The sequence below is a fragment of the Delphinus delphis genome, chromosome 1, assembly GCF_949987515.2.
Source record: "Delphinus delphis chromosome 1, mDelDel1.2, whole genome shotgun sequence".
Lineage (NCBI taxonomy): Eukaryota > Metazoa > Chordata > Mammalia > Artiodactyla > Delphinidae > Delphinus > Delphinus delphis.
Genome location: NC_082683.1, coordinates 22,227,507 through 22,254,244, shown reverse-complemented (window position 1 = coordinate 22,254,244; position 26,738 = coordinate 22,227,507). Strand labels below are relative to the sequence as shown.

At 41.9% G+C, this 26,738-nt stretch overlaps 1 protein-coding gene and 1 pseudogene across 2 annotated transcripts in view; one reads left to right on the top strand and one right to left on the bottom strand.

Moving 5' to 3' along the window:
- Nucleotides 1-17,774, bottom strand: part of YTHDF2 (YTH N6-methyladenosine RNA binding protein F2) — a 35,028-nt gene extending 17,254 nt beyond the window's left edge. For both annotated transcript variants that reach the window (XM_060017440.1, XM_060017433.1), the window contains exons 1-4: nt 17,250-17,774; nt 16,730-16,754; nt 16,080-16,159; nt 11,548-13,134 (exon numbers count right to left, since the gene is read on the bottom strand). In XM_060017440.1, coding sequence (XP_059873423.1) covers nt 11,548-13,134; nt 16,080-16,159; nt 16,730-16,754; nt 17,250-17,276 — 1,719 coding nt within the window. In that variant the 5' untranslated portion in view covers nt 17,277-17,774. The remainder of the gene's footprint in view (nt 1-11,547; nt 13,135-16,079; nt 16,160-16,729; nt 16,755-17,249) is intronic.
- LOC132429231 (large ribosomal subunit protein eL6 pseudogene) lies at nt 4,736-6,956 on the top strand (annotated as a pseudogene).
- Nucleotides 17,775-26,738: the final 8,964 nt, after the last annotated feature.

Sequence of the window (26,738 nt, the reverse complement as noted above, 5' to 3'; positions counted from 1 at the left end):
ACTAAATAACCAATACACCTAAATGAGATGCTGAAGCTGCAGATTCCTTGCATTTCTTCAATTTCAAAATAGATTCCCCCACCCCCAACTCCACCTCCATGCACCATTATTCCATTTTTTGAAAAATTCCTGTCATCCAGTGGATTCCAAATTATGCTTCATAGAGGAGATGCTTCGAAGATCACCCAGGGAAAAAAAGAGAGCTGAGCGTGTGAAATTAGCCATTCACGGGGCTCTGAGTAAGGTTTTGTTTGGAGGAGAAAAAACAATTCCACTTTTTAAAAGTTTGAAAACTGTCATAGGACTAATCTTTACTTCTGGCAGGTAAGCAGAACGGTTCACATCTGAGTAATTCTTGATTTAAACTATTCAGAGTAAATACTAAATGATTCTAGAATCGCTAACTACCCCTTGTCCCAAAATGTTTAAGTCTGGAAAAACAGCAGTCCCCTCTGGATCAATCTTTAGCCATAGCAAAAACAGAATACTGACATTTTTAATACCCAACTGCATTTCAGACATTGTTATATGGTCTAATTCAACAAAACAGCCCGTACTAACTAAACAGAAGCTGGTCTTACTTCATTAAATCCCTGAAAGACTTGGAACAGACAGCTTAGAAAACTTCACAGGTTGTGAAGGGCTGGAGCACTACAGAAACAACAAATGCACAGTCTGTTGAATGATGTATGGAGACCAAAACCTTCAAACCCCTAACAAAGCACTCTCATGTTACTTTTATTCAGATAGTTGTTGGCATTTGCAGTCATCTGCTACCTCTCTACAGTCTCTGAATAAGTTGATTATACCCCACTGCTTGAAATTCTACTCAAGATATAGCCCTTTCCTTGTTCTCTTTCTAAAGCTCCAAGTACTCCCTCTCAAACCCTTTCACTTGGTCCCTCTTTAATCCATCCCTTAAATTGTGTTATTGCAGGGGGTTCTTTCTTTGGCCCTCTTCTCTCAATGCATGTTGGCTCTGGAACCGCACTGAAGTAGAACATCAGCTCTGCTTTCTTAGTTTGGGCAACTGTGCAAAAAGAATATACTCTTTTCTGTGCTTCAGTGCCTTCATCTGTAAAACTGAAATAGCTGTACATACCTCACAATGATAGAATTAAATGAAAACGTACATAAAAAAGTGTATTCAGGGACTTCCCTGGTAGCGCAGTGGTTAAGAATCCACCTGCCAATGCAGGGAACATGAGTTCGATCCCTGTCCCGGGAAGATCCCACATGCCGCAGAGCAACTAAAGCCTGTGTGCCACAACTACTGAGCCCACGTGCCACAACTACTGAAGCCCGTGCGCCTAGAGCCCATGCTCCGCAACAAGAAAAGCCACCACAATGAGAAGCCCGCGCAGCACAACAAGGAGTAGCCCCCGCTCACCACAACTAGAGAAAGCCCACACGCAGCAATGCAGACCCAATGCAGCCAAAAACAAATATTTATTTTTTAAAAAATGTATTCAGGACAGGTGCATATTAGACACTACAGAATGAGCAATAATTTCAGCCATTATTTTTATTACCAATATTCTTGAAGAATCTTAAACTCATCCATGCCTTTACCTATACTGAGAGCTGGAAACTCCCAAATTTCTATCAACAGATCTTTCCTGAGCTCCAGATCCTACTATCACCTTTCTGTCCTACAAGCACCCCAAATACTATTTCCAAAAGCCAACACATCTCCAAACCCTAACCTGCTGCTCATCCCACATTCTCTGTTTTTTTTTAAGTAACTAATCAGCAAATATTTCTACCACATTTTTCAACGGTAACTTCCCCATTCCCACTATCTTGATACAGGCTCTGTCTTTCTCCCAACTATTGTAAAAGACTCTCATTTGGTATTTGAGTCACCTACACCTCTCTCTCCTCATTTAATAGATGACTTCAGGTAAGTTGCTAACCTGAGTTTCCATTTTCCTACCTATAAATATGGGATACTGCCTCCGGGAGTTGGTGTGGGGATTAAAGTAAAACTATGAAAGTACCTAACGAAGTCAGTGCTCAGTAAGTATTTCATCCTTCCCATCCTCTAAACTGTCACTCTACACTGACTATCCTCCCTTACAATCTAAAAACATAAGTACAGGATAAAAATCCAAAGCCCTTCTTATACCAGGCCCAACCAACCTCTCCAGCTTTATCACTTATTCTTTCCATATTAAACTTCTCATTTCACAAGACCCAGTTTTCTATCTGGCAAACTCCACATATCACACAGTGGTCCATGGGCTTTGGGACTAGAGAGAGACTGGCTTTGGGTGGAGTTCCAACGTATTTTCATTTATTGATACTAATGACTTAAAGACAAAAGTGAAATAACAAAGACATATGTCAGAACTTCACTGGCTTGTCAATTTGAGCAACTTCCTTGCTAAACTGGATAATAATTTTCAAATTCTGGAAGACTAATTCTTCAAATTTTGTTTCATTCAAAATATGTCAGGGATAGAGACATGACACACTTAAGTTTAATCTGCATTAAGGGAATTCCCTGAGTGGTTAGAACTCCGCTCTTCCACTGGAGGGGGCACGGGCTCAATCCCTGGTCGGGGAACTAAGATCCCACATGCCTTGTGGTAAATCTATATTAATATTTTCTCCATCCCTTTAAGTCTAGACAATCAAGAAAAATCAAGTCCTGATTTGTATATAGCATTTGCCAATTTCCGTGGTGTCAATAACATGGCTGACCTCAAACTACCAGTGGAATACAGGAATACAGTGGGGCTGAGAAGACATGTGCAAAAGCACAACATTATATACTGATACAAACATAATAACTTTAAGAGTGATGAATTTAAATATTACAGTTTAATTGTAATCATAATGGTATTCTAAGTTTATGTAGTTTAACTGTAACATATTACTAACTGTAGTATACAACGTAATTCAATGTAAATAGAAAGGCATTTAAAACACCTTTTAATACAATGTATTTAATTTTTTTTTTTGCGGTACGGGGGCCTCTCACTGTTGTGGCTTCTCCCGTTGCGGAGCACAGGCTCCAGACGCACAGGCTCAGCGGCCATGGCTCACGGGCCCAGCCGCTCCGCGGCATGTGGGATCTTCCCGGACCGGGGCACGAACCCGTGCCCCCTGCATCGGCAGGCGGACTCTCAACCACTGCGCCACCAGGGAAGCCCGTATTTAATTTTTAAGTTTATGCAATTTGACTGTGCTTAACAACTAGCTTGCTAAAATTCTTGAAAGCTAAACAACTGGCTCACAATTAGCTAGCTCTAGCACATTATTGGACTTGGACATTGAATTACCAACTCCACCACTTGTTAGCTATGAGACCTTGTATAAATAACCTCTTTGAGCCTGCTTCCTCATCTAAAATATGAGAATGATACATTACATGAGATAGCTAAACTTTTATGTATACCATGTGCCAAGCACTGTGCTATCATTTAAGTGCTGATTACCCAATTACTCATTCTATTTGATATAGATCAAATGTTCTTTCCCCCATGAAGACTTTCTTAATTTCCGCAAATTTATCACTTCTCCAGAAAGCCAAAATATTTCTTCATCCCCCTATTACAGCTCTTATCTCATATTTTATCCATTTTGTTGTCCACCTAGCAACACTATCTGGTCCTAAGCCAAAGATGGTGCCTTGTTTATCTGTTCTATCCTAGCAATTAACACAAACATCTGGGGGCTTCCCTGGTGGTCCGCCTGCCAATGCAGGAGACATGGGTTCAAGCCCTGGTCCGGGAAGATCCCACATGCCATGGAGCAACTAAGGCCCATGGGCCACAACTACTAAGCCTGTGCTCTAGAGCCTGCGAGCCACAACTACTGAGCCCGTAGGCCACAACTACTGAAGCCCACATGCCTAGAGCACGGGCTCCCAGCAAGAGAAGCCACCACAATGAGAAGCCTTCGCACCACAATGAAGAGTGGTAGCCCCCGCTCGCCACAACCAGAGAAAAGTCCACGTGCAGCAAAGAAGACCCAATGCAGCCAAAAATAAAATTAAATTTAAAAAAACCACAAAACATTTGTTGAAAGATGGATACAAACAAAGGACATGCTTCAAAGAGATCCAAATTCAGTATCACCTATTCTCTTTTGGTCCTCCTTTAACAAGGCTACAGAAAGGCATTTTATCCACAAAGCAAGGAAGGTGGTGAGTAATACAAATAGAATTCCCTCAATCCTACTGGCAGAAAAACAAGTAAATTTATCTGCAAGACAGAAGACAACATAGACGGCCTTAGAATTTTACAAAACGTTCAGGTTTGCCATCCTGATTAAAACAGGATGCCCACTCACTAGCTCTGAAGAAGCAATTTAAAACAGTGGTGGAGTGGAGTAATGTTAAATGGAAAGAACAATACTGCATGGTCATTTATTTCCTAAAGATTTAATAGTAAGAAAACAATATATTTGGCTAAAGTGATGTTTCTTTCTTCTGATTTTTGTATCACTAAAACTTGGATATTTTAAATTTTTTTCTGAAGTTGAAAATGGAGCCAAGATGATTACCTCAAACATTTATAAACAAGGGACTAAATGCCCAAATTAAAGGGTTAGGAGGAAAAAGATGGCTGTAAGGAAAAAAAAAAACTTCCTTATATAAGAGAAATATTACTTATGCCAACACTATAGGAAAACTAGATTTTTTTTTTTAAAGGAAACATTTCTCAAGTAATCACTTCTATGTTCCTTTGCTAAGTCTTTATTACATTTTAGGTAATAATTTTTTTCATTAATACACAGTAAATATATTAATAACTACCCAAATACCTAATCTATACTACGATTCACTGAGAATCCACAAATCCTATCTGTCATCTATCTCCTTCTGTTCTCAAGTCCTTTCTTATGTTTTATATGTAATTAGTATTTAGGTCAGAAATTATAGAACACAAACAAAAATAAGGTCTTACTAAAAAGACCTGTTTTGTACCATCAATTCCTCTCCATGAACCTCAAATGTTATCTTGGGCCACCTAATCCTCTTTTACTCCTCGGTTTCTCTGATCTAAACTACCCCATGTGTGAATCTTCTCTACAATTTACCTAATAAAAGTTCTTTTAGTCTCTTCTTGAAAGCCTCCTGTGACTAAGACTCCATTTTTAGAAAGTTCCCCCTTTACAAAAATCTCCCTCCCTATAACCTTTACCTATTGGTTCCAGTGCTGTCACTAGCATGAAAAATCATTTGATAACAGCTATCATATTCCCCCTTATAAATCATCTCTACTAAGCTAAACACTACGATGAGAAATAAGATAACATGTATAAAGCACAATGCAGGAAGAAGTGAGCTCTATATATATATACAGTAATGATACCTATTATTACGAAGTACTGGTTCACCTTTACAAGTTTCCCATTGCCTTTCACTGAAGCTTACATCAAAGACCTCCGCCATCCTAACTCAAATTAGATCTTACTCCTCATTCTCTTAAACTCTAGTACTTTATTTTAAGCCAACTTTGTATCTCTCTCAGTAGATTCCTTCTATATCCAACTAACTGCATAAACATTTCATTTAACTCCCTTTTCCTAATCTAATCTCCAAACTTCCCTTCCTGGAAACCCATTCCACAAACTCCCATTAGACTTGTTCTTGAACTGTACAGGAATTCCTATTCCAACTTATTATTTCTACAGTGTTATTATCTATACAGATTTGGGCTGTTCTGAACCATGTTCACTCTTCTCAAAACACCTCTGGCTATCTTCTATACATCTTCCAAGGCTCAGCTCAGAGATCACTTCTTGCAGGATTCTTCTATGATCAATCAACCCACACCCCAAGCTGGGTTAGGCAATCTTCAAGCTTCCAAACTGGCACCTTGTGCATACCTTGAGAAAACACTTTTCATTTTGTATTGTTACTTGTCACTAATATAAGGCTCCCTGACAATACATTTGTGGTTTCTCTGTAGTGTCTAGCACACAGTAAAGTTGTTCCAAGAAAAGATAAATAGCTTCATCTCAATTCTTAAACACCGTAATAAATTTTCAGTATGTCCAAACACACTCCAAGTCACCATTTTTAGGTCTTCTGCCTGAAAATCAGAATAATCCTAAAGGTAAAGAAATGCTGAGTTCTTTTTCCCATCTTGCAAGATGGCGGGTGAAAAGGCTGAGAAGCCAGATACTAAGGAGGAAAAACCTGAAGCCAAGAAGGCTGATGCTGGTGGCAAGGTTAAAAAGGTGAAGCAGGTTAAGAAGGGGAAGCCCCAATGCAGCCAAAACCCTGTCCTGGTCAAAGGAATTGGCAGATATTCCCGATCGGCTATGTATTCCAGAAAGGCCTTGTACTAGAGGAAGTATTCAGCAGCTAAATCCAAGGTTGAAAAGAAAAAGAAGGTGAAGATTCTTGCTATTGTCACAAAACCAGCTGGTGGTGACAAGAATAGTGGTACCTGGGTGGTTATACTTCACAAAATGCCTAGGTATTATCCTACTGAAGATGTGCCTCGAAAGCTGTTGAGTCACGGCAAAAAACCCTTCAGTAAGCATGTGAGAAAACTGCACGCTAGCATCACTCCTGGGACCATTCTGATTATCCTCATTGGGCGCCACAGAGCCAAGAGGGTCATTTTCCTGAAGCAGCTGAGCAGTGGCTTGCTACTTGTGACTGGGCCTCTGTCCCTCAATCAAGTTCCTCTGCGGAGAACACACCAGAAATTTGTCATTGCCACTTCCACCAAAACTGATATCAGTGGTGTGAAAATCCCAGAACATCTCACTGATGCTTACTTCAAGAAGAAACTGCGTAAGCCCAGGCACCAGGAAGGTGAGATCTTCGACACAGAGAGAAATACGAGATTACAGAGCAGCGGAAGGTTGATCAGAAAGCTGTGGACTGACAAATTCTGCGAAGAATCAAAGCTGTTCCTCAAAACAAAAACAAACAAACAAACAAAAAGCTGTTCCTCAACTCTAGGGTTACCTCCCCTCTGTGTTCGCTCTTACAAACAGAATTTATCCTCACAAAGTAGTGTTCTAAACTTCTTACAAAGAACCTAATTAAATAATTCAGTCCAAAAAAAAAATCCTGCTATTCTCACTTAATAGCAATGAAATTTTTAAAAATATACACCTTAAGCTGTTGTCACTATAGTAATATTTACTCTAGATCTGTCTCTCCTCAATCTCCCCTTAGCTTTCCAGTTATTCAGAAAAATCTTTACCCAAGTGCCTGATTGAGTCTAATGTTGGGCTAGACATTAAGAGAATTACACAGCCCTTAGTCTCCCCTACTAGACTATCTTATTTTTACCTAGAGTTAAAAAGCTAGAAAGATAAGACAAAACTAAACCAACTAGGGACTTCCCTGGTGGCACAGTGGATAGGACTCCGCACTCCTAATGCAGGGGGCCCGGGTTCAGGGAACTAGACCCACATGCATGCTGCAACTAAGAGTTCGCATGCCACAAATGAGGAGCCCACGTGTGGCAAACTAAGGAGCCCTGGAGCCACAACTAAGGAGCCTGCCTGCTGCAACTAAGACCGGGAACAACCAAATAAATAAATATTGTGTGTGTGGGGGGGGGAACTAAACCAACATTTTATGAGGTTTCTTTAAAAAAAAAAAAAATCACTATTGCAGGGAGTACCTCTCCCTTTATGCCCCACTATTCCAAAGTTGAGACAGAGAAAAAGATTAACTGACTGCCATCATCTTCTGAATAGCTGACAGTAATAACAACAAAAAAAAAATTTTAAGAAAAAAGCTCATATGGCAATATATAGCACAGGCAAGACCTTCAAAAAGCATATATCCTGGGCTTCCCTGGTGGCGCAGTGGTTGAGAGTCCGCCTGCCAATGCAGGGGACACGGGTTCGTGCCCCGGTCCGGGAAGATCCCACATGCTGCACAGCGGCTGGGCCTGTGAGAAATGGCCGCTGAGCCTGCACGTCCGGAGCCTGTGCTCTGCAACTGGAGAGGCTACAACAGTGAGAGGCCCGAGTACCGCAAAAAAAAAAAAAAAAAAAGCATATATCCTTTGACACAGCACTTAAGGATAGGTATGAATCAATATTTATACCTTAGGATATTTACAACTGTTATTTTAGCTGGAAAAAAAATTATAAAGAAGCTATTCAGTAACAGGGACTGGTAAATTACAATAAATTTTTGATAGAATACTATGAAGCCATCAAAAGTGATGTCACAGCTATATACACTAATATGCATAAGATAGATAACTAATAAGAACCTGCTGTATAAAAGAATAAATTAAATAAAATTTTTTTTAAAAAGTGATGTCACAGGGCTTCCCTGGTGGCTCAGCGGTTAAGAATCCACCTGCCAATGCAGGGGACACAGGTTTGAGCCCTGGTCTGGGAAGATCCCACATGCCGCGGAGCAACTAAGTCCGTGCACCACAACTACTGAGGCTGCGCTCTAGAGCCCGTGAGCCACAACTACTGAAGCCCACACACCTAGAGCCCATGCTCCTCAACAAGAGAAGCCACTGCAACGAGAAGCCTGCACACGGCAAGGAAGAGTAGCCCCCGCTCGCCACAACCAGAGAAAAGCCCGCGCGCAGCAACACAGACCCAATGCAAACAAAAATAAAATAAATTTTTAAAAAGTGATGTCACAGAATAACAATTAGAGGAAAGTTCTAAATAAATGCAGAAAGCAGTTTACAAAATAGTATCTAAAGTATACAACGAAGTAAATGAAGTCACTAAAATTTGCTGGAAGTGTCAAGCCAGACAGATCCAAAATATCCAAGCCAGACAGATCTTGAAGGTTCTATGGTATTGAATTAGATCATGTGACAGAACAAGGCAAAAATGGCTGTAGTTCTGCTTCAGTGTGTTCTGCCAAGAAACATGCCCAATCACGGAACTTTAGAACAGCTGTGACATCATTTTCAGGATGAAGTTTTAAGTATTTCCCTACTGACTGAGTTTCCATTTGGCTGGAAGATTTTTTTCAATCTTGTAAATAATACCAAGGCACATATACAAACACCCCACTTAAGAGAGTCAATGCTTCAATGAGCTATCAGTCCCATTATCATGAAACTTGTTTTGTCTTGGAAGCCTAATTAAAAACTGGAAGAACAGTTTACAGTCAGTTATGTAAGGATGTTAAAGGGTAACAGTGGGCAACACAGGAGTAAGGCAATACTGACTGAAAGGGTAGCTGGGTTTGGAAGCAATCATAGGGACCTTCCTGAAACCCCAGCAAGCTCTTCTTAAAGAAAGTAAACTAAAAAGTAATCTGACACAAGTATAATTGAAGCTTTTAAGTTTTTACCTTTGGTGGTTTGTTCACCAGCCTCAGAACAATTAGGATACTCATTCATCAAAAGTCTTTACAGAACGGTTTTAAGAGCCATTAGTTAGCTTAACAAAGACCCTAAACCTTGATTATTATTACACTCACTGAAAACACAAGGCTAGTCAATGAATCTTACACCTACTTATGAAGTTTTATCATTCACTGAACCACTCAAGTGAATACAGATATATACTTGATTAAAAGTGCACACAAATTAACAATCCTCAGACCTGCTACTTCACTTTTAAACACAAGCTTTCCCACTAGTTCTAACAAATACAAATTTATCTTAGCCGCTATGCTGCACATTCCAAAAAATACTCCTATCTTTGCCTTCCTGCTTTTAAATCACAAGATGTAGGACAGAACTTTGCAGATGAAAGTAAGCAGATTCTTAGTATGCAACAAATACTATGCATATTTCAAGTAGTTAAACCAAGCACCTGGATGCCCCCACACACGTTCATAATCTGCTATGCCACTACATGATGCCTAAAAGGCCACAGCCTCCTTCCTTGTTCCTCTAGAAACAGAAGCCTGTTAAGACATCTTTAGAGCCTTTCAGATGTTTGGCAAAAATAATCAAGTATCTTTTTTCTATAGATTCTGGAGGATTTTAAGTTAAACTGTTAAACTCTGGGAAAGGAAAGAGTTTAAAGAACTAAAAAGTACCAAGTTTTTTCTGACAGCCAACTTTCCAGTAACCTGGCTCTATCTCCCCAATACTTTCAGCATCACTGACAAGCATACCTCTATTTCTTATCTGTCTGTACACACTGGAAGAAAAAGAGTCAACCATCCTGGGCTTCCCTGGTGGCTCAGGGGTTAAGAATCCACCTGCCAATGGAAGGGACATGGGTTCGAGCCCTTGTCCGGGAAGATTCCACATGCTGCGGAGCAACTAAGCCCGTGCGCCACAACTACTGAGCCTGTGCCCTAGAGCCCGCACGCCTAGAGCCCATGCTCCACAACAAGAGAAGCCACTGCAATGAGAAGGCCGCTCACCGCAACTAGAGGAAGCCCGCAAGCAGCAACGAAGACACAATGCAGCCAAAAATAAAAGTCAATCATCCAGCTTTAGTTAGACAGCTATGGACCTCTGATTCTGTGTTATGGAGGTCAAGAATCTACCAGAGCAAACTTACTTCTCTGAGCAGTCTTCCTCCCACTGCTCAAAGGAATAAGTCTTTATAAAGGCATAACAAGTGCCTCAGGTCCTAGATCAATTACGTAAGATCCCTATGAATTTATGACAAATTCAAGGAAAATGTATTTACATTAAGTCTGTTACGTTTTGTTTATTTTACATCTGAAGCTAACCACTCAGGATTCTATCATTAATATATACATATGTTTTAAAAACATTTTCTCCTTGCCATTATCTTTTCACCTCCTTCCTATACTTCAGCATGTCTAACTTCTGGATAATATGATCTGCCCCAACCACTATTTTATCATTTTCTTATGGTCCTAGAGTTTACACTCAATACATGGGATCAAGCATTACCAACCCTTTCAAATAAATTCAACTCTTTACTTTGGAACTATTCCCTATCACTCTGTCCAAGATTCCCACTTGTTACAGAGGAAAAGAGAAAGTGAATCTTTAGGAATACAACCAAATGTTAAGAACAAGAAGCCAGCTCTTTTGGATGATCTGCTTTCCAAGTTTTATATAATTACCTTTTCTAATGGGAAAAAGATTTTGGAAAAAAAAAGTGATTAACCAGAACACTACAAAAGACAGAAGGAAGAAAGGTCTGAAAAACATCCTCTTAACACTACCAGTTGTCAGCAGGCAGGCAGAAATGTCAGGGCTTCGTGACACACCAACTCTTGAAAATAACTACAGTACCCCAGCAAGGCCAAAAGTTAATTCCGACAGAATTATCTTTTTCTCTGCCACATTACAGCCTCAATCTTCTCCTACTTTCATTTCTACGTTTCTATCACTTCAATTATTCCCTTTGTGTTTTTTTCAGACTCATTCTTCACCTCTTTCTGCATCATGTAAAGCCAGTTTCTCTAAGTTTGTTTCTGCTTTAACTTAAGCCCACATTTCTGTCCTCCACTAATGTTCCCATATTCTTTCACACTAAGGTTCAAATAATGAGACCAATTATCCTCCATTAAGGCTTGAACTGTTAAGTGATACTTGTGTTATTTACAAAGCTTTTATTAATGGCTCAGTGTAATACTTCTCCTGTTCTCTCTAGTTCCTTCTCCTTCCTTTAAAGTCTTAAGAAGGGTAAGCTGGTTACCTTTTTAACACTTTCTTCTTCCTCTTGGCGTTTCTCATAGTGTGAGAAGTCATCAAAAATGGAAGTGGTGTGCTTGTAGCTGGCTATGATTTTCAACACCTGCTTAGCCTTTTCCAGAGGCACTTCCTGAGTGTCCCTGGAGTTGGTCACTGGTTTATTCTCGTTGTTCTCTAGGCGAATGTGTCGCAACTGGCTATTGGGAACGTCCTTCACAAAAATCCACCTGACATCAAAACGACCCTTCCATTTGTCCTGGGACCACACACCTGCACATGTGTTGTAGTCCACAGCAGATTTCATTTCTGCAACGCCACAGAAGTGTCCACTGCCGTTGACACTGAAAAGTAAGTAAACGGGGCCCTTCCCGTTCATGGAGCGATAAGCAGCATCCAGTCTCTTGTTACCATGCTCTGTGCTGCACCAGATATTATACTTAATGGAACGGTGGATATCGTCCTCAGAGTAGCTCTTAATGATGAAAACCCGGCCATGTTTCAGATTCCAGTCAAAATCCTTGGGGTTATAGTTATTAATGGACCGCAGCTTCTCCAACACTGGGTGAGGTTCTGAAGGAGTAGATCCAGATCCAGCCTGAGACTGTCCTACTCCATTACCATCCACCCCATTATGACCGAACCCACTGCCACGGTTCCGAGGTGCTACCCAGCGGGTTGGCTGAGCTGCCTGTTGCTGCACTGAGAGCTGGGCAGGCTGTGGTGGTGGTGGGGGCAATGGCTGTGTCTGTTGCCCTACTGATGCCTGAGCCGCTGGTGGGCTACTGTTAGCCTGCTGACCTACAGGCTGGGGAGACCCCTGTGTTGGCTGCTGACCTATGTTCTGAACCAAAGCCTGTGAGGGAGTTTTTGCCACAGGACCCTTGTTATCCCAAGTTCCAATATCCATGTTATGTTTTATTGGAGGTGGTGGAAGACTTGACCCTGCAATGCCATTCTTGGTCTTCAACTTGGGCTGCTGTTTTGCAGGCTTGCTAGCAATATCAGCCCAAGACGCTGGTTTTGGAGGAGCAATGGTAGCTGGAGGCAAACTATTGGAAGCCACGATGTTACTAGTAATGGACCCGCTACCAACAGCAGAGCCTACAACTTTTGGAACATTGCTTGCAACTTCTGTGCTACCCAACTTCAGGGCTGCCATCCCCTGGTCTATAGTATTCATGCCAGGAGCCTTATTGAGGGTCTCACTGGCAAAAGCTGACTGTCCATCGATCATGGCTCCACCTAAGGAGCTAGGTGCATAAGCATAATTGCTACTATATCCAGAGCTCTGAGTAGACTGTCCCTGAGAACTGTTATTTCCCCAAGCTGAGAAGTCAATCCCACTGGGAAAGAAATTAAAACCATGCTGACCAAGAAATGGAGTGCTACCCAGGGCTCCTGGTTGTCCGAACATTGCATCTGGTAGGAAGTGAGGCTCTCCGTTGCTCAGCTGTCCATAAGAAGTTAGATAGGGCATGGCTGTGTCACCCCCAGTAGACCAAGCAGCTTCACCCAAAGAATAGGAGAAGCCAATGGAGGGACTGTAGTAACTGGGTAAGTAGGAATCTGACATGGCAGTATATGCATTATTCTGTGGAAGAAGAAAAAAGGGTTAATTAAAACTAAACACAAAAATATATAAAACGACCAGAACATTTCCTCTCCCAATTATTCACACAATTCAAATATTTCAGTCATTACCATAAAAAAGGAGAGTGACCTTTTCAGATGGTCTCTTCCCATAAACTTGCTATTTTTATAGACTTAGATAATATTTTGGTTTAATAATTGAACTGCTTAAACATTTAAAATTAAACTGACATACAGTGAATACCAGCCTTACCTTTTAGTGCTACAATTCAGAAAAGGGAAAACCCGTCATCTCACTAAGTTTAAGTCTTCCTCTATAGATGTACTGAGATGATGCCTTCATTAAAACCACTATCTCTGGACTGAAGGAGTGGGAATATTGGCAGAAAGAAAAAGTATTCACAAGAGTTTCCTATTAAAACTTACTATATAATAGATAAAACAAAAATAACTGGAAATTTCAAGTTCTACCCCAAAAATCTGTGCAGCCATTCCTCAACCATAAACCAAAAATCAAGGTTCAGTACACCTACTCTATAGTAAAGCCTCCTGGCAAACCATCTGGGAACATCAAGAGATGCCACTATTTAATTATAACCTGGAAAGAAAATGCACAGTGGCTTCCAGTGGATTCAAAACCAAAAAAAATGTTGCTACCTGTTTTGCTTCACCTATAAAAGTTAAGGCCGTAAGCTAAAATGCACACCTAACTTTTTCATTAAAAACAGGAATATAATTCTAAAGACAGTACAGTCCACATCTTTATAAAAGGAATCATCCTTCAGAACGACAACCAGAAATAAAGTTATACTCAACTAGTCTTCACATTAGAAGATAGATTACATTGCAGAAACATTCTTACTTTCATTTATGCTGACAGTTCTTTTTCATAAATCCTAGTAACTCACAAAGTACTCCCTTAAATAAGAAGCCAGAGATATATAGAATTGGTTTCTATAGATATAGACTCAGCTCAACTCAAAAATAGACTACTTTAACTTCAAAACAGCTCTGGTATCTAAGAATCCACTAACTAGTCAATAGGGAGTTTTGTTCGTAGGAGACTTGGATGACCATAACTATGTCAGGCCTTAAGTTTGTATTACCAAAGCCAACAGTACTTCTTCCTAGCCACTAAAACACATCTCCTGAAAATTAAATATTTCAACTAATATAGTTTGATAAAATGGTGGTGCTTCTCTCTGCCAATTCTAAATTTTCTTTTAAAAACCTAACTCTTTCACATGTACTCTCAAGTTTAAGAGAAGTCTATTTCTTGAAGACAGTGTTATAATTTTAACAGCCCCAAATCCATTATGAATAAGAAATTCAGACCACCCTTAATAGATTAAGCCTGAAGAATTATTCCAATATAAGGTGATGAAAAACTGGTTAAACTAATAAGAATCTGCTGAATAAAAAAGTAAATAAAATTCAAAAATTAAAATAAAAAACTGGTTAAAAAGTAGATGAAACAGCCTTGACAGACTACAGAGAGTCTCAGATTATGTCTATTCAACCAAAATTTATATTTCCCCCCAAATTTTTCAAAAATATTTAAGCTTTAACTTACTTAAATAAAAAACAAACTCCCCCACAAATTTTTCAAAAATATTCAAGCTTTAGCTTACTTAACAAATAAAAAACAAACACATTTAATATCACAGGTTATGCCACTATAGAGCTAAATGCCTACACCTGAACTGGCAGGTTCCCACATGCCCCTGAGCTCAAAAATCTGAATTACACAATGTTTCACAAGAACTACCTAGAATTATGTTTCCAAATGCTCCCACTCTCCTTGTTATAATGATTATGTAAGCAAACTACCTCAAGAGCAAGAACCCATTAATAGTTCATTCCTCCACTTCCTTCCCTACTTTTCCTGATTAACTGGTTGTCTTCTGCAAAAACTTTTTTCCAATCACTTGCTTAAGCGGTTTCTACACTTTCAATTCAGAAAATTCTACACAAGGGATCAAAAAGTTTTATGTAAGCATTAGGCCCAAACATGCGCACGCACTGTCAAGTTATTCAAGACTGTTATGAATATCATACACCATCTGTTCAGAATTTATATAAATGTTCCACAAACTTTTTCATCTTTTAGGATATTCTGGATGAGTTGTCAATTTTCCTTTTGGTTTATTAGTCTGGTGAGTTATACTTATTAGTTACAACTTTGTGACTGTCTTTGGGATGCAAGAGAGTAACACAAAAGAACTGCTGAATCAAAGAAGTCTCTGTGCACAGTTCATGGTCATATATGGACCTACATGCAACTAATCTTCACATTAGAAGACAGATTACATTGCAAAAACTGGAATTCCATCATTCTTGATCTCTGTTCTCAACAGTGTTTTATTTTCCTTCAACTCCATTTTGTAAATACAGCTCCCCTAAGAAGCCAGATATATACAAAATTGCTCTTTACAGATGAAGATGGAGCTCAACTTTAAAGAGTACCCAGCTCCAAAATAGTTCTGATAACCTAAGAACCCACTAACTAGTGACTAGACAAAACGAAGATACTCAGTTCTGCAGCACTGAATAAAGTTCAGGTGATTTTATGTTAGTTTTTCCCATCACGTATGAATCCAATTTTCCTAAAAGAAAAATGTTTGGGAGGTGAAAACATTTAACACCAGAAAGTATTCTTAAGTTTTACATTGTTACATTCTTGCTAAGGAGGAAGAACTACTCAAGCAAGTGTTGCTATTAGTACACTGTAAAATGTTATCAGTACTAGCCTCAGAGAATGGTATGTTTGCTCACAACAGAGATAAGATCCTTAAGGGCCTATGACATTTGTAGCAACTGGTTTTATAACATATTGACTGATATTAAGAAAGTCATCCCCTGAAAATGAAACTTATTGATAGAGCAGAGAAAGAATAATGGTATACTGCATCCTATGATCAAGCACGAAAATGGTTAACTACTCACGGGCCTTGCCTGTGGACTCAAGTAAGGTTCAAAATCATCATCATTTAATCCATCCTTTTGATGTACAGATCCATTTTGTACTAAAGGAGAAAAAATTCAAATTAGGAGTGTCTCAATCGTACAATCCACCTCCCAAACTAATCAAATACCTCCTAACCAGAGAAAAATCATACTACACAGAGCAAATAAGTTTGGGTTTCGAAAGGATAAAGATGAGAATGAATGCTGAGCAACATTCGTCAGTAAAAATGTCTCCCTCCACCCAGAGCAAGTTGATCTAAAAAGGTCATTTTATTGGCTCCTCTAGATTTCTATTCCCTCCCGCTTCCCCTCCCCCATCACATGTGAGCACTTCCAGAGTGTGATCCACGAGGATGAAAAACAAAGGCCTTCTAAGACCTACAGGAAACTAAGGACCTGGGACATTTCAAAACCGAATCCACCCCCACCCCTAATGAATTACTCCTTGTTCACTACAAAGCTGTTCGCCAGCTACAGGAACACACCGAAAGGGTCAAATACTTAACTGTGAGGCACCTGCAAACTAAGCGGCTTCCGAAAGGTCCTCTCCCCGGGGCGCTTCCCGGAGACCCCGCCCCCCCCACACGGGGTCCCCCGCCCGCCAGGGGCACCGGCGGAGCTGGGCTCACCTTTGTTTCCTTGACCTTTTGGTCTCTGCGGGGGAAGGAAACGTCGCCGAGCAGCACATCGTCCGAAGAAAAAACGGAAAAGGAGAGACAAATTAAAGCCGGGACCGATACGGGAATAAAGGCGCAGGCCTAAGGAGAGGCGTCAGGAATGGGGTGAGGGGGAGGCTGAAGATGGGAGGCGGGGGAAGCGCGACGCTGGCGGGGCCAAGGGGGAGGAGGGGGGCCGCGCCACAAACAACGCGAGGGGACCAGGGCTTCAAAGAAGGGGAAGGAAACAAGAGAAAAACGAGGCCCGCTGAGAGGACGGGACGCGGCGCGGCCGGCGGTCTCCGAGGCCCAGTGAGGAGCGGGGAGAGCGGGCCGAGGGCGAGGCGCTGGGCGCGGCCGGCCTGAGAGCCTCAAAATGAGGCCCGCTAAAGGCGCCGCCTCAGCTCGGCCCGACCGGGGGCGGCGGGCCCGGGCCTAGTCGGGCTCCCTCTCGCCTCACACAATGGCCGAGGCATGCGGGCCGGGCCTGTACCTGCTCCAAGAGGCTGCTGGCCGACATGGCTCTCGGATCCTCACGGGTGGCGACGGCGGCGGACTCTCCTCAGGGTGGCGGCGGCAGCGGATGAGCCCCGGCGACGGGAGCAGGCGGCGCAGCGGCGGCTTTTGTCCCTGACACTCGGGGGCCTCGGCGGACGCAGCGGAGACACAGCGCGCGGCTCAAGCTCCGGCTCCGACTCGGCGACGCTCTAGCCCGACAGCTCAACGCCCGTCTCTATGCCTTTACGCGCGCGCCCGCGCCTCGCAGCCGAAATAAGGGCGCTGAGCAGCGGAGGCGGACGGCGCGCACGGCGCGACGCTGACTCTCACTTTCGCTCACCCACGCTGAAGGGGCCCGGCGCGAAGCACTCCGGGAAGGCAGAGGTGGGGCCGCAGCGCCCTCTGGTGGGCTGGAGGAGCGGAAGCGGCGCGCGCGGCCTCCCCGCCCCCACCGCCTTGGGATTGGGGCCTAGGAGGGTGGGGGCGGCCAGGGTCGCACCACGAGGTTTTGACTAACAGCTGGAGGGAAGGGAGTAGCTCTAGCTTGTGGGAACCCACAAAAGCTGGGTTTTCAGTGAAGAAGCGAACCCCGAAGGCTGAGAGGCCTTAAAATAAACCTGCTTCCCACTTGCAGATGGCACCCCACCCCCATATGGGGGGGAACACGAACAGGAGTCACAGAGCCCTCAGGGAAAGTTCAAGGGGGCCCTGCCCTGAGAAAGACACCCCCTCACCTGGTTCCTCCTCTGTTAGCAGGCTACAGAAAGAGGGCCCAGAGAACAAAAATATCCAGAAAACATCCGGTCCCCTGAGAAAGAGATTCACCCTTCGGCGTTGCCGGGAGGAGAATCCACAATTCTTTTTTAGGGATGTCGCTGGCCCCCCCATGATAATCTGTTAAACTGTGGACTTTATTTCCAAGAAAAACACACTTCACACATCCACACAAAATTTTACATGTTCCTTCAAAGAGTCCTTACTGGGGAAGAAAGGAAATAAATGCTATTTGAATACCTGCTGTAGAGGAGGCTTTGTTGTTAGGTGCTTTCAAACATATTAAAGGCTTTCAGCATCTTCAATGTAGCTGTCAGCCAATCCGTTTTATAACTGAGGAAACAGAGAGGTTAAGTCATGTGCCCAAGGTCACAAAGCTATTAAGTAGTGAGGTTTGCCTGACACTGAGAGGAACATAATAGTGTCCCTCCACCCCCAAGAGAAATCCTGTATTCAGGAACCAGAATCCTGAGGCGATCTAAAAGATGGATGGGCAGAAGCATTTTTAATCAGAGGCAAACCTGACTCCTGCAGGGATATTTGATCCCAGGACAGTCCATCTCCTAATAGCTTTTGTTATTGCAAATAGTAGTAAACAGATAAATAATGCACTCAAGTGTCAACTTGATACCATCCCCTCCCTGGATACAGGAGGCTTGGGTGGACTCAGTAGTAAAATAAATAACACAGCATCTTGGATTTTGCATCATAATTTTGCTTAAAGTGCTCAACGCATTTTTTCTGCCCATAATCACATTTATGGTTGGAATGAATAAGGTCAGGCACCAAATGTGATAGACTTCTGGCAGAGTCCAGATTCAGAGCGTAGATCCCACCAAGGGAAGAGAAGAAACATAGTAATCCTTTTTTTTTTTTTTAATATAAGTTAACCAGTTAACCCCATGGCCCAGATTTATGTGTAAACTGTAAGCAGTTGCCTACACTTACCCTTGAAGGCGGCAGTGGTATGGTGAAAAAAGGATTAGACCAGGAGTCATAATCGGGGAGGGGGAGTGACTAAACACTGGCCTCTCCAACAGATTGGCGACATTAGGTAAATTACTAAACCATTCAGAGATTCCCTCATTTGATAAAGGGGATAATAAAATCTACCTAACAGGTTTGCTACAAAGATAAAGTTCAAAAAAATTTTAAAAAAACATTAAAGTAAATCTGGTACATTGTAAACTTCTTTCCTATAATCCCATTAAGGGATGATAGTGAAAATTCCCTCCTTCCAATATTTTTATAGTGCCTGAAATTTTGATTAGTTCATTTGAGATTACTTTCTGTCCTATAGGATTTCCCAGTTAAAACACAGACATCCTTGGGGGAAGGGTAGTCTCTAAACCTGGATTAGTTCACCAGATTGGCTTTAATAGGCCCCTGAACAGAACACACAAGACTGATACATTTAATCACTGGGAAGAGGGAGAGGAAGTCTGGAGTGTGGGATATCATCTTAGGGGGCAGACCGCTCATGGTTTGAGAAAAGAATACCATATCAGAAATGAGTTTGGGTTCTAGTTCACCTCTGCCACTAGGTGCATAAAGCACTCAATCCCTCTTCTAACAAGCATTTATTGAAGGCCAGGCAATATGCTAGAGAGAAAGTCTTAAGAGTTCACTTCTGGGCTTCCCTGCTGGTAAAGTGGTTAAGAATCTGCCTGCCAATGCAGGGGACACAGGTTTAAGCCCTGGTCCAGGAAGATCCCACATGCCATGGAGCAACTAAGCCCGTGTGCCACAACTACTGAGCCCACGTGCCACAACTACTAAAGCCTGTGCACCTAGAGCCCGTGCTCCACAACAAGAGAATCCACTGCAATAAGTCCACACACCGCAATGAAGAGTAGCCCCCGCTTGCCGCAACTAGAGAAAGCTGGCACACAGCAATGAAGATCCAACACAGCCAAAAATTAATTTATCTATTAAAAAAAATAGTTATTCACTCACAGTTATTACAGTGCAATGAGAAAGCACAGACGGACCTCACTTAGTCAGAGGACCAAGAAGTTTTCCCTGAAGTCCTGAGCTTCAGCTAGAACCTGAAAGATGACCAGAAATTGACCAGACAAGGAGGGAAGGGATGTGAGAGACAATATGTGCAAAGGCCCCAGGCGGGGAAGGATCTTGGTACTGGTGAATAACTGAAAAAATGGCCAACGTGACTGGTGCATAATGAGAGAGAGGGTGGCACCAGATGAGACTCAAGAATTGGGCAGAAAAGAGAAAAATAGGGCCTTTAGTTGTTAGCTACAAACGATGATCAGTTAGTAAAGGGTTAATAGAAGCACAGCATTCTCAGATTTATGTTTTAGGTTCACTCTGATTGCAGTGTGGGAAGTAGATTCAGGGAGAAAAGAGTAGACTAGGAGTTAGAAGAATATTGCAGCAAGTCCAGGCAAAAGATAATGGTCTATTATAGTGATGATGAAGACAGAGTGAAGTGGACAAAATGGACATTTTAGGAGGCAAAATGAGAGGTCTTAGTGATTGACTGGATTGTGGGGAGGGCATTAAAGGAGGAGATATCAACATAATATCTAGTAGTTTGATTTGAGCGATTCAGTGGGTAAGGTGCCATTTTCTAATGTGGAGAATCCTAGAGGAGATTTTGTGATCATCAATTTATCTTTGGACATGTTGGGTTTCAGAAGAACATAAAACATCAGATAGGAATGTTCTGTAGACAATTAAAAGGTTTGGGCTTAGAGAGTAACATCAAGCTGGAAATACAAACCTTAGAGTCTCTGGTATGGGGATGTTAGTTGAAGCCAAAGGAGTCCCTGGGATTTCCTCAGAAGAGAAGGAGGGTGGGACTTCCCTGGCGGTCCCGTGGTTAAGACTCCACGCTTCCATTCCACTGTGATCCCTGGTTAGTGATGCAGCCAAGCAAAACAAAACAAAACAAAAAGAAGAGAAGGAGGAGAGGAACAGGCCCAGCACCAAACCAGAGATGGAAGGGGAGACACGGAGAGTAAATCCCTTCCTAATCACAGTCTATTTCCAAGACTGTAAAATAGGGAAGTTGGACCAAAATAACTTCTGAGGTTCCTTCTAGTTCAACCATTTTAGAATTCTGGAAGGTAGAAACCAAGCGGATCCTTCTGGATATATGAAGGGGGCAGTGGGGATAAAGTGAAAAGAAGCAGGAAAGGAGGACAGATTTTACGTACTCTTCAGAATTTTGCTATGGCCTGGGCTGGGCCCTAGAGCTCTGGTTCTCAAACTTTTCCAGCCTTCAGCAACAGCAGACCTCGCTGCCCAAGTCACTCCCTTAGTAAGGCAGGAATAGAAGGGACCTCCTTTGAGAAATGTTTATATACTTTACACAACTGACAGTGTAAAAACCTATTTTTAAAGATTTCTGCTGGTTCTCTGTAGTCCACACAGTTTTCAAAGCTTGTCACTCCCTAGCCCTGTATATTTCTCACCATGCACTCCATGCTCCAGCCACATTGCATTTTTCTCAAATACACATTTTGTTCTGGAACCCATGACTTTGCACATGCAGTTCTTTCTGCCTCAAATGTCCTTGCCATCCCCCCTCCCCAATTCCTATCTGTCCTTCGAGACCCTGATCAATGAAACCATATTTTTTTCCCTCAAGCAGAAAGAAAGTGGTCTATTCTTTGTTCACCCATAATATCGGTCACATTTCCTTATGGTAACTTAGTGTATTAAAACTATCTGTTTGGGGCTTCCCTGGTGGCGCAGTGGTTGAGAGTCCGCCTGCCGATGCAGGGGACACGGGTTCGTGCCCCAGTCGGGGAAGATCCCACATGCCACGGAACGGCTGGGCCTGTGAGCCATGGCCGCTGAGCCTGCGCATCCGGAGCCTGTGCTCCACAACGGGAGAGGCCACAACAGTGAGAGGCCCGCGCAAAAAAAAAAAAAAAAAAAAACCACAACTATCTGTTTGGGCTTCCCAGGTGGCCCAGTGGTTAAGAATCCACCTGCCAATGCAGGGGACACGGGTTCGAGCCTGGTCCAGGAAGATCCCACATGCCACGGAGCAACTAAACTAGACCCATGCACCACAACTACTGAAAGCCGCGTTCCTAGAGACTGTGCTCCGCAACAAAAGAAGCCACCAGAGAAGCCTGCGCACCACAACAAAGAGTAGCCCCTGCTTGCTGCAACTAGAGAAAGCCCTCATGCAGCAACGAAGACCCAACACAGCCAAAAGTAAATTTATAAAAAAAAAAGTTTACATCAATATTTTCCCTTTAGAAGTCTTGGACTCAGTTGAAAATCTAATGAGAATAATGAAACTTCTCAGAAAAAGGAACATACACCCAAATTTTTGCCTACAATCTCATTAAGCACTCCCTTCCCCAAGCCCATCCATCCCACGGACTCCAGATTAAGAGAACCAACTCTCAATTTATATATTGCCTCTTTAATAAATCTATGACTGCTTAGACGACAAAGAACTTTTTTATTATTAATCTTTATACTCCAACTCAAAGTAAATGTTTGTTGAATTAATTTATCTCATTCATTTTCAAAATTCTCCCTAGTAATGTCAATCCGCATTTTATTAATGAAAACCTGGTGGGGTTAAAAAGTCAAATGTGCAGATTTAACTAGCTTAATTGAATGTTAAAGGAAAGGCACTGTGGAGAGCCCAAGATAAACTGATGGTTGGCTTTTAACTTGCAGGTGTGTTTTATGACTTGCTAGATGGAGTTTTGAAAAGAGCAACGTGAGAACAAAGCTAAAGGAAGAAAAGACCTACAGCTGGACCAGGTGGCCGAAGGACACTAGGAATCCGCAGCTGTGTATATACAAGGGACCCTGTTGGAGATGTCCTCAAGGGCAGAAAAGAACAAGAACCAAGAAAGAGCCAGCAGGAAAGGAGCCTTGAAGTTTCAACTTAGAGTCTAGAGGTGAAAGCTGAAATTTTCACCAGTCCCCCAAGAAATAAGAAAGGTAATGATAATGTAATGAGCTTTTCATAAAACTAAATTTTCTCAATGCAGAAGACTGTTCTTTATTCTGAGATTATTTCCCTCCTAACTTTTTTGATGTGAAAATGCCCTTTCTTCCCAAATGATGCCAGTAAAAATTAGCCATTTTTTAAAATATCCTTATTTGGTAAAATGTAATGCAGAGAACCCCATGTTGGTTCCTAAGACCTTTTTTTTTTTAATCTCTTTTATTGATCCATGGGATCTAAAAGTCTGAGCAGCACTGTGCTAGGAAACAGCTTACAGTCTCAATCTAAGACAATAGGCCAGAGAGAAAAATGGAGTGTAAACAAGATTTCCGGAGATAGTGCCAAGGGGAAATGAAGCCAGGGAGCCCCAGAAAGCGCTGGTTCAATTTTAAGTCTGTGCCAAGAAAAAATAGTTAAACCAGTGAATGTGCATCTAAACTATTTGTGACAATGTTTTATAGATAAATCCTTCCCTTTCGGTCCTTGGGTGGCAGCTACAGAATGTGAGAGGCAAGAATATGAGAAGCCCTGTCCAGTTTGCTCAGAAAGGCTTACCAGAATGTCTCAGTCATGGAAATGTTAACTTAGCATTTCTGAGGCATAGTGGTTCCATTTTTGTTCCTAGAGCAGGGGAATATCTTTTTGCTCAGTGGGCAAAGGTTTTACAATATTATCAATGTTCTATGGAATAGGTTCCCTGTGTAACAAAGCACATGGGGTTGGGCTCTACACAGTAGGAGCTTAGCGAACAAATGAAGGAGTTCTAACCAGGGACCCTGACATCAATGTCATCTCAAACAAGACAAGACCACTTTTAACAAAGTGATAAATCAGTACTTCCTGTGACTGATGGACAGGACAGATGATCTGGGTTCTAAAATCCTTTCTCAGGTAACTGGAAGTTCCCTCCCTCCACCACTCCCTCTGCAGTACTGTGGAGAGATGGTGAACTGGACTGTAAACAAAACAACCTAAGTAGCGACTAAACATGTTATCAGCAAATCATCATCCTAATAAAATGGTTTGTTGAAAGTTTCCTTTTAGGTATTAAGCTTCTCTAGTACATTTAAAGACTCTGTTTAATAAATTTGATCCGTATACAACGTTTCAAATGTAGCTATTGTTTAGAGTAGAATATAAGTGTTAGTTTCCTATTGTAAAATGAAGTAAATAATGCTCTTCACCACATAGGATTGTCCTGAGGATCAAATGGATTAACATATGTAAAGTGCTTAGAAAAATGCTTGGTACATAGTTACCCTTCAATAAGTATTGGTTATTATTGTTCTTCTTATTATTCATGCATCAAATATCTATCCAGTTTCCGCTACATGCCAGGCACTGTTCCAGGGACTGTAGAAACAGCAGTGACTAAGAGACGAGAATGGTCCCTGCTCTCATGGAGCTTCGATTCTACTTGGGGGAGAAAAAAATACATGTATGTCAGGTGATAAGTAAAAGAAAGAAAAATAAAGCAGGGTAAAGGAAAATAGGAAGCATAGTGCAGGAGGAAGTTGCCACTTTTCATAGGGTGGGTGGTCAGGGAGGTCCTCTCTGATAAGGTAACATGTGGATAGAGACCTGAAGGAAATGAGGTAATAAGCTTTGCAGTTATCTGGGGGGAAGAGTGTGCTTGAGATTATTGAATGAAAAAAATAAGCTACCAAAAATAAGTAGATCTGGGTTTGTAATAGGGAGTGACAGTACGTGAAGAAGCCACGGCCCACCTAAGACAGGCCTCAGTTCCAGTCAGGTGTTGCTGTGAGGAAATGTGGACCCAGTGTTGTCAGATCTTCTGGGCTTTGTGGGGTTTTTTGTTGTTGTTGTTGTTGTTTTAAGAAAAACTTTATCTTGAATTTTTCATGTGAACTGTCGTAGGCATAATGCATATATATGTTCGTCAAAAGACACGTACAAGAATGTTCAGAGGTGGGCATTCCCTGGCGGTCCAGTGGTTAGGGTTTGTTGTTTTCACTGCTAAGGGCCCAGGTTCAACCCCTGGTCGGGGAACTAAGATCCTGCAAGCTGCACGGTGTGGCCCAAAAAAAAAAAAAAAAAAAAAAAAAAAAATGTTCAGAGGCATTATTTATAATAGCCCCAAACTGTAAGCTACCCAAGTGCCCATTATTAGAATGGATCAGCTGTGGCATAGTAAATAATAACAGTCTCTACACAGCAATGGGATGCAATCAACTACACTTCACACAACATTATGGGTGAATCTTACAACATAATGTTGAGAGGAAAAAAGCCAGTCCCTAAAGAGTTCAAAATAGGTAAAACTAAGATATGATGTTAGAGAGCTAGATAGAGGTTACCCTGTCTGGGTGAGGTGCTGGTGACTTTTTTTTTTTTCCCTTGATCTGAAAGCTGATTTCATGGGTATGTTCAGTTTATCAAATTTTACAGTGATTTGTGCACTTTCCTGTATGCATTTATACTTCAATAAAAAGTTAAAATAAAACTAAAATGTGGGCCAAAGTAAATCTTAAGGCTGAATCAGAGCTGTGGGCTTCCAATTTGCTCTACAATACGTAGATTTCTTTAGAGAAAACAGCAGAGAAGTTTTTTTTTTAAAAAACTTATACTTTGAGGGGACTTCCCTGGTGGTCCAGTGGTTAAGACTACGTGCTCCCAATGCAGGGGGCCCGGGTTCGACCCCTGGTCGGGGAACTAAGATCCCACGTACCACAACTAGAGAAGCCCATGTGCCGCATCAAAGACCCAGCACAGCCTAAATTAATTAATTAATTTAAAAAAAACTTATACTTTGAAATGCAGGTAACATCCCCCACACCCCCTCTTACAGAAGCTCCTACAAAGCCCAATGAGGAACCCATCTTTCCTTCTGGGTCATTACCCAGCCTCACATTTTCCTTTATATGTGATCCAATACTAATGTCCGCTCTTGTTCTCAAACTAGAGAAATCAACCCATATATACCATATTATAAGCCCAATACTAGTAAAGGTGCAGAATTGGAAACTATAGATACAGGAGGAGAACCCAGAGGCAATTTCAAAGTAGGATGTGGCCTACTTTAGGTTGAGAGAGCACCAGGAGTCTTCAGGTTGGGAGGCTCATAAGACATAACAGAAGAGGTAGTAGGAATCATACTGGGCTGAAATAATTTATCCAGGAAACAGGCATGTCTTAGCCTGGGCCATGGACCATAGGTAGAGAATCAATCAGGTGTAAAAGATAGGTTTTACAATCTGTGTGTTCTGGGGAACTTACAAGCACATCTCAAAGGTGCTTCAATTCAGGTGATGGATGAAGAAGGCTGTTCTAGGCAGTGAAGACTGCAGTCTATGGATGTATGCTGAGGTTTGGGTCTTGGGGGTTTCTTGGGAAGAAGTGATTGTCTCAAGAGTTGAGTTACTGACATAGCAGAAAGGGAGTTACTAACATGGCAGAATTTGGGAACTAAGTCACATTTGGTTCCCCAAAGCAAGGGCTAGAGAGGCAGGAGTACGATAAGGATGTTCAAGGAAAGTAGAACCTTCTAGGGGAAGTGAAATTGCATAGCTTAGGACTAAGAAAGGTGTTCCAGGATTGGGAAGGAAACCTAGAAATGACTGAATAAAGGCTAAGAAGAGAAATTCCAGGGGCAGAGAGTTCCAATCTAGCAGAACTGATCCCTTGTTTAGGGCAACCACCTTGGTTGTCATTGTAGTACATTACAGACTACACAAGAATATCCCAGGGAGGAGGCATCCAAGGTGTGAGGGATCTGTGATCAATTGTACTAGGTTAAGTTGACTG